Below are 19,933 nucleotides of genomic sequence, written 5' to 3' on the forward strand. Positions count from 1 at the left end.
TTTTCTCGTTAATAATGACTTTTTTCTCGTTAATAATGAGTTTAATCTCGTTAATAATGACTTTTTTCTCGTAAATAATTAATTTTCTTTCCCTTAATGTGGCCCTAATCCTCTGTCGTACTGTTCTGCTTGTTCAGTCCAACTACACTTTGTTTTAGTCAAAAGTTATGGCCAATTTGAGTCCCAAAACGTCAAAGCCGTTCGTAAAGAAATGACTACACTTCCATGCATGCCTTGCGCACCGGAAGTAACCCACCAGCTCACCGGATATCAGGACGCGGCGCCCCGAAAAGGCCCTTTTCCGTCTCAGAGAAGTGTGGTACAGAACGGCAGACACAAGTGAGTGAAAAATTCACTTTTTCCTTGCCTCATATGTCGTTAAAAATATAATTCTCGGATAATTAACACCCGCACTGACTCCTGTGGCCCGAGAAATAAGAGCAAAATCAACCAGTTTTGCCGTCATGTTGTTTTATTTGCCCTAAGTGTTGCCTTGCGAGCACAACGGCGCTGAGCGTTAGCATGTGGCTAGTTTGTTAGCACATGTGGATGCGGCATGTTGATTAGCCACCTCCATCGATGTCAGTTAGTACTCCATTTCACTGACTTTAAAGGTCGTTGATTTACGACTGCAGCATTTTCGCAGTAGAAAATACGACAATTGGTTTTTAATGTAAAACTTGTCCCTTTTCAGACCATCGCTAGCTTGTCGGTTGACATCGCTTAAGTTGGCTAACGCTACGTTAACTTTGAGGAAACAGGCTTCATGTAGGGCCCTGCTGTGAAAGCGTGGCTCAGTGTTTTACCTGTATCTCACTTTGCATTTGATTAAAGTGATCTGTCAGGAATAAAAGTTTGAAGTATTTGTTCATGGTCTTTATGTTACGTCGGCCAGGGTAGGTTAGCCTATAAGCGTTTAGCGCTGGGTAGTGCATGCTAGCTAAGATGTTGATCTCAATGAAGCGTTAGCTGATGGGGATTAATGTAGTTTATAATACTGGCCGATGTTGTTAAACGAACAACAGTAATATTACGTTCAAACTGATTGAATATGTTACAATGACAGATCCGGTGTGATTGATAACATGGGCATCAACCAGACAACTGACCAGTTTGTCTTTTATTAACACGGGACAACCTGATGTGATGTTAGAAATGAAGGTGCATATTGCCTTAAAAATTGTGCGTATTTTGGGAGGAACCAAGGCGCACACAAAGCTGTGAGTTGTTGAGCTATTTTTTGTTTGTACTTAACCTTAATTTTATTTGACCACCTGCCCTTTTTCCCCTTTAAATCCTCAGTGACTGAGTGGGAGACTGCCCCAGCTGTGGCTGAGACCCCAGAGATCAAGCTCTTTGGAAAGTGGAGCACCGATGATGTTCAGATCAATGACATCTCCCTGCAGGTAAGCAGCAGAAGACCCATGCTGCTGGTCTCATCTGCATTTAATAAAGTACTTTTTTTTTTTATCAATGTAAAGCGAGGCTAGAGTCACACCTGGACACTGACCTGTTGACCTGGTGTGCTAGAGTGCTCGCAGAGGAAGCTGTCTCTGCTTATTCATTGGCTGTAGTCTGTTGTGACCCAGTCAATCACCAACTTAGACACACTACCATGTCATAAATGCTGTACCTCAACAATGCTGTCTTCAAATATGCATAAACCAGGATTCTTAAACAATCCCTTGTGCACTACAGGATTACATTGCTGTGAAAGAGAAGTACGCCAAGTACCTGCCGCACTCTGGAGGACGTTATGCCGCCAAGCGTTTCCGTAAGGCCCAGTGCCCCATTGTGGAGCGTCTGACCAACTCCATGATGATGCACGGCCGCAACAACGGCAAGAAGCTGATGACTGTTCGCATCGTCAAGCATGCCTTTGAGATCATCCACCTGCTGACTGGAGAGGTATGGACCACTAACTTTTACAACAGCTGTCCACTTGTTGGTGACCTAAAATGTTGCTGAGTATGTACAGCATACTTAGGACTGTACAGTCAAATCAAGACTGATGAATGGCAGCAATCAAACCATAAGTGACAGAAAAGGATGAACTGTGATAGTGAATTAACAGTCCTCAGATGATACTATGGGAAAGGTTATCAGAGTAATATATCACAAGAGATATTCATAGTTTTTCATTTTGTTTTTACCTGTTTACACTGAGAAAACCCAAAAGAAATATTGGCATTGTTTGATTTTCACCCAGTTTAAAGTCCCTGCAAATTCAATAGCTGTGTGTCCTGCTCTAAAGACACTCTCCAGCACTCAGATTTTAAATTTTGTTCCCAGAATCCCCTCCAGGTCTTGGTGAACGCCATCATCAACAGCGGACCCCGTGAGGACTCCACTCGTATTGGTCGTGCTGGTACCGTCAGGAGGCAGGCTGTGGACGTGTCGCCCCTCCGCAGAGTCAACCAGGTAACCAAACTCTGTACTTTAAAATAGTTTTCCATTCTGCTGTTGCTGTTGTGCTTTCGTGTATCAGGCAGATAAGCTGTGAAATGTGTCCATCATAAGCAAAAGTGGGAAGAAGAGCTCGTAAGCTTCTTTTCAGTGCAGCGAGCAGATTACTTTTACTACCTTTCATTGACATAGAACTGATAAAGTGGGAGCCATACAGTGGTTTTTAAATTCTTATTTAGAGCCAGAAATATTATTTGAGAAATTAATATTTCACTATTAAATAATCTTTGTCTTTTTTACTGAAATGTCTGTATTTGATGCACGAAGCGAGGCTAGAGTCACGTCTGGATACTCCCCATTGTCCCGGTGTGCTAGAGTGCTCGCAGAGGAAATATCTTTGCTTATTCATTGGCTGTAGTCTGTTGTGGCCCAGTCAATCACCAACTCAGATACATAACACTCCCAGCCAGTGTTTATCCCACTGAAGCCAATTGGTCAGCCTGTCTCACTGGCTAACGTCTGTCTCGTCTTGTAGGCCATCTGGCTGCTGTGCACAGGAGCAAGAGAAGCTGCTTTCAGGAACATCAAGACCATCGCTGAGTGCCTGGCTGATGAGCTGATCAATGCAGCTAAGGTAAGAGTTCATCCACTTACTGCATGACCAGCCTGATTCAAAGTGTCATGTAGAATGAGTAGCGCTGTTACACGACTCAAAATGCAGTAGGAATCCTCCTGATGCTTTAATGCAGTCTGTCACTGTGGTCTGTGTGTGCTGAGGTCTAATAAACTCTCCTCCTCCTCAGGGTTCATCAAACTCTTACGCCATCAAGAAGAAGGACGAGTTGGAGAGAGTTGCCAAGTCCAACCGTTAAACATGTTTGCTTTCTAACAAAACAAATAAATTTGAAGAAATTTCTCTCGCTGCCACGAGTGCTTTTTGTTTTACTAACGTACAGTTATTGTGATTCTCGAACACGTACATGAATTACACACGAACAACAGCCTGTAGTTGAGTTTTATTGGTATTGCTACACTTGCTACAAATTCATACACAAGAAAGCTAAAATAATTATTCAAAAAGTCTGCATTTTCTATTCTTAGCAGCTACATTTCCTGTAATTGAGACAGTAAAACGACAAACATTTGAAGAGTATTGAAATACTGTAGGTACCAAACTGTTGTACTATGGACATGAAAAATATTACACTGTCATGAGTTTGAGTACCAGACGTTATCTGCAAGTCTTTGCACTGAATTCAGTTTCCTTGACCTTATGTTTTTCATATAAATATAAATTTCTCTCGTCTGCTGTGAGCAGTAATGTTACTTATAATGAGAGTGTCAATTTCATACTTAAATGAATAATTTCTTCTCAGTTAATCCATTCATTTCACCTGTCCAAGTCAATGAATTTAGTTATGTTAGAAACTGGAAGGAAATTCTGGAAAAATGGACTTAATTCCTGTTCAAATTACATTCAAAGTCTTTAACTTGGTGAAACTCTGGTACCAACATCCATCTGCTTTTCTAACATTGTCAAAATGTGATCTGTCAGCTCAGTGAAAGTCTGCAGAAAATGAAAAAGTTGTGGCGTCAAACAGTGTGAAGCTACAGCTGAATTAGTGGTTTCTTAGAGTTGCATTAGAGTTTTGTGTGCACTGCTGGTTCGGGGGGGGGGGCAGCCGTGCCAGGAATCAGCCTGTTTGCAGAGAAAGTCAGTTAGCAGATGTTAAAGTTGGATCGTACTCTCATACAAATGCTGTGTCAGTGTTTTTCCCCTTGAAATAAATAGACAAGAATTTTAATCTGTGGAAATCTGATGTGTTCACTTTCAGAGCCCCCCCGCCTGCCCGCCATGAACACGTGCAGGTGAACGCTGTGTAACGTACTGACGGTGAGAAGCGTGTTTTCAGAAATACGTGTGCTTTCTGTTGACGAGGAGGCAGAGCGAGGACAGGGACGCTCCCAGTTTGGAGGCCTCGCTGCAGGCTGTAGGCAGGAGGGTGTAGTCCTGCAGCTTCTGGAAGGCCTGCAGAGAGGACGGAGCAAACGTCTTACTCATCCACACACACTCATCATCACGTGCACAGACTCAACTGGATACACTCAAAGGAAGAAGTTACTGGCGAATGCAACAAGGAACAGGAAAAACTGCTTCACTGGCTGTAAGCGCCATGACTTCAATCAGTTACAGGCGTCGCTGTCAGCCCATACTGTGAAGAAGTGGGAGGTAACTTAAATACAGTACTTGGGTGAAAGTACTTTAAGTACAAATCTGACTTGTTCTTTACTATCTGACAGCTTTATTTTCTTTGTTAATTACATACAAAACATGAGGAGACTGTTGTAAATCAAAGTACTGTAAACTGACAGTATACACAGTGCAAGTAGAGCAGAGAGGATTATTGATTGATTCACTGACTGACAGAAAACTTTGGGATTTGGACAATTGGTCGGACAAAACAAATGCTCTGAAAATGTCACTGTTTAATTAGATTTATTTAACGGAACTGTGACTAACACTTAACAGTAAATGTAATACATTTATTAAATTTTACACAGCAAATAATCAATTGAATCAACTACTGTAGGAAACAAACAGCAGATGATTAAATGTAATTAAATTAGTCACAGTCTTACGTAAAATGGTTAAAAGTCAGTTCCACTTCAAACAGCTTCAACAGGAACATGCTGCTCGACATTAATGATCACTAATAAGAATTTAATCACATATTTTTACATGCTGGTATTAGTACTTTGGCCTCAGTGAGGGGTCTGAATACTGCACTGGCCTGTAAAGATATTTGTAAGTATATTAACTGTTGGAGTGTTAACGCTTCCCAGCAGAAATCATGAAAGATTAATAAGTCTGATTCTTACTGCTCCACTGAACGCATCACAGAGCGCAACTACACAATTACTTCACCATCCAATATTATTATTGATTGACTTTCCTTAATATAATTTCAAGATGGTTTTATCTGATTTTCAATGACTTCGGACAAATTGTAATTAGAAATGAACAAAATTCGACCTTACTGTAGGTTCTGTTTGACAGTTTCTTTATTCTTTCCTGATGTAATTCCTGACAGTGGAGCACAGCTGCCTTTACTGAATATGAGTGGGATTAATTTACCTGGAAAATATACATATTTATATTGTGATATTGCTAAACCCTGGTCAAGTAAACACACCCATTAAAACTCCACATTTTCAAGATATCTCAACTTCTGTTGTCCCACCTACTCGTGTTTTTAAGAAGGTCAGCTCGGAAGAAAAGGTACTGCTTTGATTGGCTAAAAACGAGACCATCAGCTGTACTCACAGAGACGCTCTCAGGACATTCCTCTGCAGGTCGGTGCAGCAGGAAGTCTCGGTTTGACGGACCTTTGATGTAGACGCAGTTCGCTGCCGATTCCTCTGGAACAGTGAGCACTTCATAGTGGTGATCAGTCAGCTGCTCCATCATCTGCCAACAAACACACACTTAGTATTACTGCGCACCACCGTGACCAACACGCACACACACACACACACACACAGACATTACGTAGACTTACATTCATTTCCCGGAGACTAGTCCTAACTTTAAGCTAACCCTAACCTTAACCCCAACCAAACCACCACTTGCCTGACCCTAACACTTACTTACCCAAACTGTAATCTAAACCTAATGTTGCCCACTGACCCACAAATCTACTGATGGGGTCATGGCTTTTGTGTCCTGTTGGACACAAAAATTCTGGGATATTGATAGAACTCACTTTAAAGATATTGTATTTTCATTTGCACCACATTCGTACAGTAATCAAGCATTTACAGCAAACACACACACTTACCCGGAGTGTCTTCTTGGCCCCGTCGCTGCTGCAGATGATGATCGTGTCCGGACCTCCCATGGAGCAGATGTTTTTCAGTCTGGCTCCACCACACACGGGGACGGTGGACACAGCAAAGTCCTGAACAGATGGAGGTTGAAAGGTTTAATTAACACGCGGTCCCTCGTCTAGTTTTGCTGCCGTCACCTGAGGGCCCTTTTTCACAGCAGACATTCTGTCGTAGTATGAAAAGCTCAAGTGCTGCTAATAACATTAACGCCGGCTCTGTGCTCTTCGAGAGTCAATCGGTTACCACATGCAGCTCGACACAAAGCCGCCTGCTGGGTGATTCTGGGCTCTCTTGTGAAGGATCAGAGGCCATCAAGCAGTTGCCTCCTCTTGCCTTAATGCAGCTGCAGTAACTCATAACTTTACATTTAGGACGTAGTTTTGAGAAAGAGAAGCGAGACGTCATATAAGGTGTTTATCCACTGCTGGTCTGACAGACGTTCCTCTCTGACCACAGCTGGCACCTATTTCTCTCTTCAGCTGTATAACAGGAGACATAACGAGTTATTCCTTTGTGGTGCTGGTCTGGAAAACCTGCAGAGTAACTGCCACACCCTGTCTTAACGAGCTGCCAGACCCACTCCATGGGAAACAGTGCTGCAGGTATTGTTAGCAGTAGTGGAAGAAGTGCTCAAGTACATTTTTACTTAAGTAAAAGTAGAAATAATCACAGTGTAGAAAAACTCTGTTAGACGTTAAAGTCCATCTGCCAAGTAATTATTGACTAAAGGTATCAAATACACATAGTGTAGTACAGGTACCTCCGAGTTGTACTCACAGCGGTGCTTTTCGCTACATGCTAATGTCAGCATGCTAACACACTCACACTGAAAATGCTAACATGCAGGTATAATGTTTGCCATGTTCACCATCTTATTTCATCTTTTTAACGTGCTAACATTAGTTAGCATTAAACTAAAGGTACAGCCGAGCCTGAACGTATTCGGTCAGAAACCAAAGTATTGGACAAATTCAAATTTTGATCTGATGGAAATCAGGAGGAGACATGACTGCGTAGAGTAAATTTCACTGCAACCTAGCTGACTGTTGATGAAACGTTTCACTTAAATCCACGAATGTCAACCTCATGGTGGCGCTAGAGGAACAGTCAGAGAATCACAATGTCAGTGGGCTCGCTGTTGAGATTCTTCAGCCTGGACCGAAGTGATGCATGAGCTGACTAACGCTGCCATCCCTGGCTAAAACGCAAACATCTGACTCAAACTGAGGTTGCACTATAACAACATGGCTCTCTTCCAGCTGCAAAATACATCTGGAACACAAGCAATTTGGCCAATTGGTGTTATTATAACAATGACAAACACGTGAATGACAGTTGAAAGGCCTGAAGAATGCTGGTGTCACAATTTGGAAACACGATAGAGACGATGTCAGTGCTGGCCTTCCTCTTTTCTTCCCTGTTCTGACCACATGAACCCTCCCACCCACACTAATTCATACCAGACACACACACACACACACACATAGCAACAACACATGCACATTCAACACAAGTAGATGCAAAATGTGTGTGTGTGTGTGCAGAAAAGCAGGCGTACGTAAAATGCACTTAAGAGAAGTGAAGAAATCAATATTAAAGGGCGGGTCATGAAGGGCCTGAAGGGGCCCGCTGTGGTCTCCATTATTTGGCCAATGCAACGGCCTCATTCGTCAGTGTTTACAGACTATAATTCCCCAAATGCAATACAGCAAATGGCCACCTGCTCACTTTGGCAGCTGGGGTTCGTTTTCTGACAAGCAACTTGGCACCAACAGCGTCTTTGTTGCACTGGCTAACAGCTGAAACTCTGTTGGTTTTTTGTGGGTTTACAGTTGAGCTTTCATTTGTTTTTTTAAGCGGCAGAAGTTCATGCCATCACCAATAAATGCAGCATATTAAACTGGCAGCGATTTCGATGACTGTCTGTTACATACACACAAACGTTTCCCTGTGTGCTTCATTCATTCACGCAGAGATTCAGTCAGCGACGCCTTCTGTCGATGCTGCTCACCCTGAAAGTGTCTGCTAGCACTTCTGCCCCTCTGCGGTTGGTGTGAGAGGAGATGCCGACAAAGAACTCCCTCCCCGTGAAGAGGACGTCGCTGCCCTCCAGCGTGGCCCCTCCGGAGTCCCCCTCCTCGGCCCCCATCTCCACCACGGTCAGGTTGAGTTCTGATATCACCCTCCTCACTGCCTCCGCCTGCAGTGATGAAGAGTGAAGAGGAGGAAGTAGAGAGAGGGAGAAAGGGACACGTTCGGGGTAAGTGAGTCAACAGGGTCAGTGAAAAACCACATCACTCGTTTTGGTGGAGCTGTTTCATAGTTAACCACCAAGTTACACCACTTACAGACATGTAAAATAAAGCATGTACTTGTACTGTTTAAATACTATCACCATTTTCCCTACAATTAATACCAAATTACAAAGTTCTTTCCAGGAATTACAGACCTTTAAACAAAAGTGCTAACTGAGCCTCTGACATTCAAGATTATTTCTTTGTAAAATCAAACCTATCAGACAAACAATAAAAGAAAAATGGACGTCACGATAAGGGTGACTTGAGTTCTGTGATCTCACATGTTGCCCTTTCCAAAAGGAATCCACCAAAAAGTAACCACAAGGATCTGTTTGATCACGTGACAATAACGTAACCTAAATCTGCTCTTAAACAAGTTTTAGACCACACTGATATGAGCTGAAAAACATGGCTGCTCCCAACTGCTCTTTATCTCACCGAGCGAGATTAAGAGCAGAGGATTAGGACGCAGAAATGGCTAAACTAAAGCCATTTTCTTGTCCCCAGTGTTACCTCACTGCGCCTCTGCTGTTTGAAGGGCCTGGTGATGAGCGCTGTGTCTCCCTGGATGACTGCCACATCCTCTATCCTCCAGCTCTCTGGCAGCTCGGGGTCTGGGGGGATCTCGATCAGCTGCAGGCCCACCTTCTGCCGCAGGGCTCCTGTCAGGCAACCAAACTGACGCTGAGCTTTGGCCAGGTCCACAGAGACCTCCCCGTTCTCACAACCGCCTCCTGCTGCTGCTGCTTTCCCAAAGGTCTCTGGGATGCCCCGCACCACGGCGTGGGTGAATCTGCCATATGGGCACATGTTTGCCATGATTCCAAGAAAGACTGTCTGTAAAAAGTGTTGGCACGTGTCGGTTTTTCTGCCAAAATGATGAACTTTGCTCAGCCGGACGACAAGCAAGAGGCAATAAAAAGATGTGTATGTTTCGGTCTGTAAAAACACCAGCTGAACTCTAGATGAAGCTAACGGGATGGATCAAGAGGTCCAGGAGGAAAGTGGAGAGCATCTTTATCCCCGTCTCTTCTTTCATTCCAGGGCTCCACCGGCTACTCCTCCGTCCGCAGACGCCAAGAGGTGGAGGCAGACGATCCCAGCCTAAGACAGACATATAAACGAGGACAGATGCAACGGAACAAACAAAACAAGGATCAATCTTTGGAGCTCCAGTGCACGCCCGTCCCCTTCTGTCCCACATTACTCTGAAGCATGGCACTAAAGAATTCGACTCATGTGGATTTTTGATTGGTAGCTGGTAAGAGGAAGCAATTCATCGCCACATAAAACATTCAAGGGCAGCTGAAATAACACAGAGAGAGATAGCAGAGTGGACAAAGGAGCATTGTTCAAGGTTAGATTATAAAGAAACATTCTTCAGTTGTGCTGCAATATGCTGCAAAGCCTTTCCATGCTTGGCCAGTGGGATAGATTTGGGACAATTGCCCTTTTATCGTCTTCCCTGTAACTCACAGCAGTCGCCCACTGTGAGGCTGCAGAGAGGCTTGGTCCCCTTCCACACAGGATGTTTCCTAAATCTGCTTCAGAACTTATGCAACAAGTGCTGGGATTTGATATCTTATTAAAAGCCAGCACATGTAGCATATTAAGAAGACCTGTTTTCCAGTTTAGGCTTCAAACCAGAGCTTGAAGGCAGTATTTTTCTGTCTGTGGAGCCCACTGATGAAATCGATCATACCTTGTGTGGAAAGAGCAGAATTTCTCCTGATATAATTTTCAATATTCTGCACCCGATTTTGTGTTTTTTTTAGTTTGACTATGGAACAAAAATCAATCTTTCTGACTGAGGAGTCCTGAGTGATCCAGCTGCACACACACACACACACACGCATCACACACAGAACAAAACATCTTGAGTGTTTGGCTGCAGGAGTGCACCGCCCCGCACTTCACCGCTCCTTCCCAAATACTTCTGGTGATGTTCCACAGCTTCCTAACGGGGAAAACTATGTCCAACACTCCCAGAAGTTCCACAAATAACGATTACAGGCGTGGACATATATCTGCTTACCGTTTTTTTTTTATTTCTGTGTCGCAGCTTCCACGCTCGTCCGCGTTTCCTCTGTTTGGTTTAATTTCCAAAGCGACCCAGTTCCCGTTACTCACTCGCTCCCTTTTTCCTCTCTGTTTCTCCGCCGACCTAACGACGAGTCAAGATGGCGACTGTGAATAGGCACATTTCCGTTTAGCTTTCAAAGTAAGACGGCTACTAAAACCCGTAATTTGAACTATGTCGTGTCACCTAATCTTCCACGAGGGCTGATAAACCACACCACATCTTACCTCTCTAAATTGAATAGATAATGTGATAAAACTCAACCACAGTGGTGTTCAAGGTAAAAACGAAGCAGTTATAGACACAACAACAGTTTACATCTTAAGGACGGTTATGCTCTTATTTTTTTCAAGCCAAATACTACACTTCCGGTCTTCTTCGCGTGTTCGTGGTGATTTCGACACAGCTTTCCCACCCTTTCATCCGAGCACCCCCCATCCCCCACAACCTCCTGTCCGGATTCAGTCAGCGTTGATCACCACAGCCGCTGCTGTATTGACTTTCAATCATGATCAATGGAGCTACACCTTACGGTAATCAATACCGACGAGTTCAAAATCACCAGCGTTTTGTTACTGAAGCATTTCCTGTTGAAGTTTAGAGCATCAACATGAAACCCATAAACAAAGATAACTTTAGATATTAAGATCCTCTTTAAGATAATCAGAAACGGTAATGTCCAGACTTTAATAGTGTGATGTAACATTAATCCAAATTATACCGTAATTTTACAGCGACACAAAAGATTCAAAAAATACTTTTGATCACACTTAAGCTTGGCTGTGACCTCAGCACTGACACTGGGGTCACAAATGTGGCTGGTTACCAAAGCAATTGACCGTTAAGCTAACGTTAACGCTAGCTTTTAGCCTGATTTGGGGACCTGCCAGGAAAACTGATTAATAATTAATCGTGTTTATAACCTAATGATAAGGAAACATCAAATTGGCAGGTCACTTGGAGTGATAAAGAGTGATTTAGTTTAAGACAGCTAAATTAAAAGGAAATTCTAGCAAGTTATTTGGGCCCCATATGAAATCCATGGTTTTGCCTTAAGCCTACCCTGACTCCTCTCCTTGTACTGAAACACTGAATTTAATGATGGATTGGAGTTTTTCTATGAGGTTTACTAGGATTAAGGACTCCTATTTAATATTCTCCCCTTAATCCTGATGAATTGTTTATGAAAGGTCAGATACTGTGTCAGCCCCACCTCTGCTTGTATCTGCCATTTTAACATAAACCTGGACTGCGAGATATGGCAAAAAATAATCTGTCTTTTCCTGAAATGTGGGTCAATTGATGCTGGACACTGCTGAGACTGTTGGATAAACAGATTGCACAATCAGACGCTAAAGAAACAGTAATATTTTTTTTACAGTTAATCGCTATATCAAACTTTATCTGCCGACATTTGGCATCTGATATCTGGAGGTTCGCACAGCAGTGACATAAACATGCATGAATATGTCCAACATTAACAGATGGCTGTGACTGAGTATATAAACATGTGCACTTGAGTGCATGTGCGACTACTTTCTGACTCACAAAGGAGCACAATATTCCCTTCTACTGACTACAGTGAGTTACTGCAGCCAAGGTTGTTCATCAGCAACAGAGAGGCTGAGACATGAAGGCAACTCAGTGGCGAAGAAGAAAGATGAAATATCTGCGTGTATTTCAGTGCGCAGAGGAAGAAAAAGAGGCAGGAAATGTGAGGTTGATGTAATAGTGGAGGGAAATGTGGAGGGATGGAGGATGGGAGGTGGAGGGCACAGACAGGATTAAAGAACACCATCTGTCCGCTGAGATCCTTCAGCCAGCAAACAAAACACCTCTGTCAAATACAGCATCAGCATGTAAACCACACTGACACTATCTGCGTCTCCACTCCCCTACTATTAGTATTTATATTCTATTAAAGATGGCATGAATTAATTAATAGAGGCAACATCTAATAACTGTGTGCGCTGAGCTGAGACCAAGTCTGGGACCAGTTTTGCATTTTTTTTCCCTCAAAAACAGCCCCAATGTGGAATATAGGTGGAATTTAAAGAGTTTAAAAAAAAAAAAAAAATGCACATCTGATTTGCACATCTGCCATTCTTAGCACATCTGAGACTGGCAGATGTGCAAATCAGAAAAGTATGTAACATCCAAACAGCTATAATGCACTCACTGTAAATTTAGTTCTAGTTCTGATGCTTTCTCTATTTCACACCAAACTCTATTCAAAAATCAACTGCTTTATCAACAAACACACACACATTTCAAAGACCATGACAAGCTATAAATGCTTGGCGACATTTATGACTTCTCACAGCGCACTGATCCTTTCTGCATACACCATCCCGATTAAAAAACAAACCTATGCTGCAATTAAAAAAAAGACAAATTGGGGAAAATGCCTTTTAAATACTGCTGGTCTGAACCTTGCAGGAATTTTAAGGGAGTTTTTCAGGCTTTTGGCTGTGTAATTAATTAACTGGTAAACAGCTTATTCAGTCCGAGCCTGGTTGGCTCACACCATCACAAGACTGCTGTCAGCAGACCGTCCTGCATGCTGCCCTCACGTCTCTTATTACGCCCTAAAGGATAATTCAGTTAAACCGGCTCGCTCTGCATGCTCACTGACTCTCTGTCTCTGACATGCTGACTTTCTCCATCGGTTTCTTCCTCCATCTAAGATGCTGACTCTTTCTCCATTGTGCTGACTTTATTGTTGTCTGTCTTTTCTGACTTCTTGGCACCTTTCTAGCTGCTGCCTCATGCATACACGCAGGACATAAACATTTGGACTCAAATAAAGGAGAGCATAGCACCACTGAGAGCAAGACTGTAGCCACAATTGTAGAAATACAGATGTTATGGGTAGAAGTTTCTCCAGCACCAACCAAACTCTGGAGTCCAGGTTAATTTTTACAGACTTTCTGTCTATTTAATTTTGTCTAATATTATAGACCAGTTCATGGTAGTAAAAAAAAATCATTTATACTTACAAATATTGCAGATAAATGTAAGAAATGTAACTATAACACAGTCTATTTACATTTTCTATGAACTTGTTTTGCTCATATTTTAATGGAAGTCTCTGTAAGCCTGTAAATCTCTGAAAATACTAATATTTATGGTCTCAAGACATAAATGAGCGGCATGAAAGTCCCACATCAGAGTATTTTCAAGTGATTTTCTCCGCTTATCTCTACATGATACATAAATGAAATTCTGTTATTGTAAACTAAACATGCATTTTCAGGCTCGTGTGTAACCATAGAACATAAATTTCTGTGTCATTAATTTCCCAGAAATATCATTGAGGACATTTGCCGTCCTCACTGACTGAGACCTACAAATCATCCTTTTGCTTGACCTCCTTGCCGGTGAGGTCAGAGGTCATCTTATCAGCACTATCACACATTAACACTTCCTGTTCCATCTACTTTGTCTCGCACTTCCTCTAAAGTGTGCGCTCGCCGTCCGTCCTTTTGATCAATTAATCAGCGAGTAAGGATGTTGTTGTGAAGTCTCAGTTCATGTAACTTAATAAATCTCTTTCGCAAACCACGTCAGCTGCACATAATTACCGCTCCAAATCAAATTAGAGGTTTCAGGGAGGAGACACTGACTGCCAGAGTAATGTGGATGTATCTTCCAATCGGGCCTGTGACAAAGGACGGAAGACAAGAGCGAGAGTGACATAAGGAGGAGAGCTCAGAGGTGACCCCAGGGTGGTTTTAGTACAAAACAGTGAAAGTAAAGGAGAAGGAAAAAGCAACAAACTGAGGGTGTGGACTCTGACTTCAAAGACGAAGAGAAACTGAATTTAGGAATGAGTTGGATGGGCTCCGATCAGCAGCAGCAGTTAGTTTGATGACAGAGCTGTAACGCCCGAGAGGGAATTTCTGGACGTGTCTGAATAGTTTCAGGACTTGTCACTGGAAGCATCATGTCTCGTTCGCAGCTTCTGATTGTACTCCTGTGTTGTCTACCTTTGGCAGGTACGTGGCACCTACCGTTAACCTACCAAGCAAAAAATATTACAAAAGGACATTTAAACACTGTTTATCGTACAATGCGTTTTCAGCGACGCGCTACTAAAGCTATCATTTCTGCTCCAGTTGAGGTAAAACAGCAATGTTCAAACATGCTAAGACTTAAATAAAACTAGCCTTGTGCACAAAAAACAAACAAAAAAATATTTGGATACAATCTTCTGCAAAAAATATTGTTAGCTGTCAGCGTAAGGTTTGGTGTATGAACAGCTTGTTTCGTGTCAGCTCAGGATGTCTCACAGTCAGTTAAAGCCAGACTGAGAAATCAGGATGGTGATATACTGGAAAATATTAGCTTATCAATAATAAACTGGTGTTGGCGTATAGAAAAACGTCTCTCTGAGGGAGTTTGTGCCCAGAGACAAGTTTATATTTACTTTATATTAACTGTGATTACTGAGAAGTTTCCCATTCAGTTCTTTTACAATGAAATTTAAGAATCCCTATCATGAACGTTTATGTTATGTGTGCATGCAAAAGTGATTCGCAGTCAATATATTATTATGTGTCAGTACTGGTCAGAAAAATACTGATTCACAGTTAAGTTTCCGCTGTGTACAGTCTCTGCTGTCTTATTCTCATGTATCTATTCAAGTGCTGGCATCAGGAAGCAAAACTCTGCATAACAGCGGCTGGATAGGTTTTCACTGGACAAAAACACCTTCAATAGGTCGACATACCCACGAAGACAAGACCTCTTCGCTATCCCGTCTTCTGCGCTAAAAACACCACGTACCAAAACATCTCAACAAACAGAGACACCCAAAGATCTTCTAACGTGTACGACTTGACTGTCTGCACCTTCTCTGCCATCAAAGATGGCGGTTACTCGACTGAAACAGACACTCAGCAATGCACAAACACAGTATTTATGCAGTCATTTTCCACCAGGCTCTTAATATCTTCCTTTCTTGCTCTTCCCTCAGCCTGTTTGCGCTGTTATACCTGTGTATTCCCCGCCATCTCTCCTCTGGACTGCTTTAAGTTCCCTCAGGAGTGCCCAGACGGGCAGCGCTGCCTGTCTAGTACTGCGATGGGAAGACGGGGTGAGATCCAGATTTGTGTGTGTGTGTGTGTGTGAGAGAGAGAGAGACAGTTGGATTTCATTTCTGTGTCTGCAGATGAGATTATTTCCTGAGAATCTAGGGCATGGCGGCCACAAATTGGCAGACAAAGCCTCATGCAGAATACTGTCAGTGTTTTTGTAGTTGGAGTTTCTGCAGAGTTCATCCAAAACAGTCCAAATACTCCCAGAGCTGCTTTTAAATCCTGCGTACCTGTTTAGCTCTAACAGGCAGGTTTATTGAGTTATCTGGATAACTTTGCTGACGAAAACCCAGAAAACTCTCAAATCAAGACCGAAATTGGATGTAAAGATATCACAGTAAACCATTTTCTCAGAGAGCCAAACAGTAATAATAATAAAAAAAAAACAACATCCTAGTCCAAATCTTTCCAGTCTGATCTGTGCGTGTTGCTGTTCTGGACACTAGAATAAGAATCGTGACTGGGTTTCAGAGCCTCCTCTCAGTCACAATCCTGGACTCCACCAGCGTAAAAACAAAATGAGACCAAAGAATGAGTCAATAGATGAGATCTGAGCAGCATCTCTCATCAGGCCGGTTGTCAGCTCACTAATGCCTGTGATGCCATCAAATTATCTCTAAAAATAGCTCCGTGGGTGGGGCGAAAAAGCTCACTGTGTCCGATCAGAGGCTAAAGCCCCTTTTTTTCATCCACCTTAACCCCTAAAAGCTCATATACTAAACAACAACAATGCCCCTACACTGAACAACCTGCAGAAAACGAGTTCAGATATATTAACTGTTGTTCAAACAGGTGAAAGGAACTCAGCTGGAGGACTCATCAATGCTACACTAAACTTTACTACATGGAGCTACATTCATGGGTTTTGTATGGAAGCAAAAAAGGCCAAAACCTCATTTAAATAACATCAAATTTATAGCACTTTGAAAGGCGTCCATCTTCTTTTTATGTTGCCTTTTTTTAATTTCTAGCAGGTCGTTCAAGGCTGCGTAAACCTGAAGGAAATCACTTCCAAAACATGAAACTGTCCTCTTGATAACAGTTCACACGATTCAAATCACATAAATCCAGTGATTTGATAATAATATGATGACGTTTAATTCGTTTTTTTTTAAAAACTTAATTCAATATAAAGATTATCCAGCAGTGGTTAAATTTCACAATTAAAGCACTGGCCTGAATATCAGACGTTTATTGACATATTTTTCTTTTTTTGTGTGTCTTTTTCATCATTGTGACATCTTGTGATTCTTGGCTCTTTGACAGATAAATCTGGTAGAAACGTTGGGAGCCGCTTCCACTTGTCAGGAAATCATTTACTTCATAACAACAGAAACTCCCGTAGCTTTACCGAGGCTAAATAAATGCCTTTAAGACCAAACAAACTTGAAGACACCTGCTAGCCTAGCAACATTAAAGCTTCAAACAACCCACAATGCAACACGCTATTTAAGTTGAATATCTGCTGTTTGGACACTTAAACATCTAATCCTTAAAACACACTTCATTTAAAATTCTAATTATTACGCCTCTCTTTGCCTCCATAGCTTTGTTCGACCTGTGCGCATGACCAGAACGACCTCTTCTCATTTCTCTGCTCTTCCAGGTTCACTGCAGGTGACGATGTACGAGAAGAGCTGTGCCATACCCTCCCAGTGTGGTGTGAGCGGACAGAAATACGCCTCAGGCCTCTACTTCAACTACACCAACGTCTGCTGCGACACAGACCTGTGTAACGGGGCTGTGTCTGTTGCTGCCCTCAGCTGGGGAGGCGTCGCCCTCTGCCTGCTGCCGGCGCTCGCTCTCCTGCTGGCCTGAGCAGCAGAGGTGATGATGGGGCGGGGGTCTGGACGGGGTCGCGCTCAGCACCGAATATCAAAGCTTTTAACTGATCTGGAAAAGATGCACGCTCACAGCCTCATGAGCGTGAATGATATGAGTGATGCGCTGAGGTGGTTTTCAGAAGCCTGTATTATTTCACTCTGTTATCCATTTCCTCACCCACAGCAGCATCTTCTTAAAAAAAGTTAAAAGATAAATCAAGTAAAATCATCCAAAACATGGGACAGTTTAACAAAAGCAAAAAAACAAAACAAAACAATAGACTGATACTAAAATATATCTCAGCTAAAGGTCCGTTTTGTGGCTGTTCTGGGCTTTCACTCATTCCACATGATCTTCATCAGGACATGATTACATTATGGGCTGATTTGGCTTTAAAGTTAGTTCAAAGCTCATTCTTGACTCACCTCGAGGTTCACTGTGAAGCCGTTCTGGAGCTTTTGATCACGTTACATGATCTTAATCAACTCTCAACTCAAGTTTAAGTTCAAAGGTTCATTTTTGACCTTGTAAGCAGAAGACAGTTTGCAGATGATGATCAGGTGACGCGACAGAAAGCTGCCGAGCAGCGACTGAAGAGACCTTGATGAGAGATTGTTTTGTCAACTCCTGTTTCAGAGGTTAAGAATGAACTTTTGCACAAAAACTCGGAAAACATTTGACATTTGAGCATCTACATTCCCATACGACATGGGCCAAAGCAAAACAGAAACTAAATGTTTCCTGAGGTGTGGCTGTTTTGTCGACTGCTTTGAAACTTCAAATACATGCAGTTTTATTTTGGAGAATAACCTCAGGTTGGCCATATATCAGTGATAATGGTAAAAATAAAACTTAACTATGCTGAGGAGATGCACTTGCTATGTATATGTACACGAATTGTCTTTAAACTACAGTACTTGTCAACATGCTTCTATTAATTGCTGTCTAAGCTTCGAGTGTACGGCTTGTTTTCACCTTTTTCAATGATGGTTAAAAAGTAAAAACACATCTGTCGCTCATTTAATATCAGGTATTTTTTTATTGGGATATTAATACATGTATCTTTGTAAGAGCTTTAAAGAACAAAATACATTTCAGCTGTGCTATTAGTTTGATTGTCTTCATTGATGATCTAAATCTACTGTTTTAGTGTCCACACCATTGCTTTGATCCGGTGGACTTTCAAGTGCAACTGCTTTGTACTACATGGCAGCATTAAAAAAAAAAAAAAGACAAAAATAAAAAGGCTACGATATATGTAGGGAAATGCAAATGGGCAGGAAAAGCACAATATGGGTCTCATAACAAAGAAAATAAATGTACATGAAGATTAAAAAAAATAGTTAAAGACTGAAGTGAAAAATAAACTAATGAAAATGACATTTGAATTAATATACCAAGTTAAATGGTCCCTGAAATTGTATCAAGCCCTACAGTAAGAAGTGGAAAAGTCAAAAACACATCAGCACTGAAATGATTTCAGCCCTGAAATAACTCAGACACGATCCCTTTGAACGTTGGCCCATTTTAGAAAACTGATGAAATCCACAACAATTCAGTCAAGTAAAATATACAGCATCATCTCCTTCATCAACACCTGCATTAGCCAAATAACAGTTCATCAAGCACGGACTTAACATGAGTGATTAGAATCATGTGGAAAAATCACCAGCTGTGCTCACACTGGATGTCTAATATAATCAAAATCTGTGTACAAGATTGTCTTTATAATCACCTTAAATTGCACTTAGGTTCCTTTTTTTCATCCTGGTCTGAGAGACACGACACGTAATGAGGCCATGTTAAGCTCACACCGCTAACTGCTGTATAAATGCAGTCTTAATAGCAAAGCCTTCATAAATGTTCATTTGCATAGTGCTGTGAAAATGATAAAACCCTCAACACAAGCTGGTACTACAGTCGGACAAGGCATGTTATTATTGGTTCCAGTTCTTCCCAGCGGTTCAGTTTCAAGTCACATTTATAAGAATTTCTAGCAAACTTACAAGCTGATTAATCCTACTGGCAGGAGTACACAACATTTTTAATCTAAGAATATGTCAAGTGATGCGCTGCAAAAACTAAAAACTAAGTAAGATACAATATCTTAATTCAAGGCAAATTAGCTTTTTTGTCAGACAAGATAAATCTTCTCACCAGACAGTTTTTTGTTAGAGCAGAAGAAGCTGTTTGATCCATAGAAGTCAGAATTTCTTTGTATTCAGACACATCTTTTAGTCTGGCTGCAATGCTCTTAAGGTAGCTGTGGATTCTTTGAGAGTAGATGGTTTTACTCGGTTTAAAAATAGATAATTTTGCTTATTTTAAGTAATATTTCC

The 19,933-nt window shown here is 41.9% G+C and overlaps 3 protein-coding genes and 2 non-coding genes across 8 annotated transcripts; 4 read left to right on the plus strand and 1 right to left on the minus strand.

Moving 5' to 3' along the window:
- The first annotated feature begins 270 nt into the window (after positions 1 to 270).
- rps5 (ribosomal protein S5) lies at positions 271 to 3,322 on the plus strand. The gene is made up of 6 exons (XM_076753970.1): positions 271 to 339; positions 1,303 to 1,406; positions 1,699 to 1,908; positions 2,293 to 2,421; positions 2,942 to 3,040; positions 3,210 to 3,322. Coding segments are annotated over exons 1-6 (612 nt in total). The 5' UTR covers positions 271 to 338; the 3' UTR covers positions 3,279 to 3,322.
- Positions 1,480 to 1,613, plus strand: LOC143335807 (small nucleolar RNA SNORA3/SNORA45 family). The gene has a single exon (XR_013078455.1). It is a non-coding gene; the product is annotated as a small nucleolar RNA SNORA3/SNORA45 family (small nucleolar RNA).
- Positions 2,732 to 2,863, plus strand: LOC143335825 (small nucleolar RNA SNORA3/SNORA45 family). Its single transcript, XR_013078473.1, has one exon. It is a non-coding gene; the product is annotated as a small nucleolar RNA SNORA3/SNORA45 family (small nucleolar RNA).
- An 83-nt stretch (positions 3,323 to 3,405) lies between the features above and the next one.
- On the minus strand, positions 3,406 to 15,787 carry ddah2 (DDAH family member 2, ADMA-independent). Of its 4 annotated transcripts, XM_076753964.1 has the most exons (8): positions 15,669 to 15,764; positions 14,256 to 14,332; positions 10,627 to 10,755; positions 9,105 to 9,695; positions 8,306 to 8,494; positions 6,246 to 6,365; positions 5,732 to 5,875; positions 3,406 to 4,435 (listed from the first exon to the last, which is right to left on the minus strand). In XM_076753964.1, exons 4-8 carry the CDS (start codon positions 9,408 to 9,410, stop codon positions 4,316 to 4,318), a joined length of 879 nt encoding a protein of 292 aa, XP_076610079.1. In that variant the 5' UTR covers positions 9,411 to 9,695; positions 10,627 to 10,755; positions 14,256 to 14,332; positions 15,669 to 15,764; the 3' UTR covers positions 3,406 to 4,315. The 4 variants fall into 4 exon arrangements, with proteins under 4 accessions (XP_076610079.1, XP_076610081.1, XP_076610080.1 ...); XM_076753966.1 differs by lacking the exons at positions 14,256 to 14,332; positions 15,669 to 15,764 and having other exon boundaries at positions 3,406 to 4,105; positions 4,296 to 4,435; positions 10,627 to 11,543; XM_076753965.1 differs by lacking the exons at positions 10,627 to 10,755; positions 14,256 to 14,332 and having other exon boundaries at positions 15,669 to 15,787.
- LOC143334935 (uncharacterized) lies at positions 14,555 to 18,839 on the plus strand. The gene is made up of 3 exons (XM_076753971.1): positions 14,555 to 14,669; positions 15,650 to 15,769; positions 17,377 to 18,839. Exons 1-3 carry the CDS (start codon positions 14,618 to 14,620, stop codon positions 17,586 to 17,588), a joined length of 384 nt encoding a protein of 127 aa, XP_076610086.1. The 5' UTR covers positions 14,555 to 14,617; the 3' UTR covers positions 17,589 to 18,839.
- Positions 18,840 to 19,933: the final 1,094 nt, after the last annotated feature.

This window comes from Chaetodon auriga, chromosome 17, assembly GCF_051107435.1.
Source record: "Chaetodon auriga isolate fChaAug3 chromosome 17, fChaAug3.hap1, whole genome shotgun sequence".
NCBI lineage: Eukaryota > Metazoa > Chordata > Actinopteri > Chaetodontiformes > Chaetodontidae > Chaetodon > Chaetodon auriga.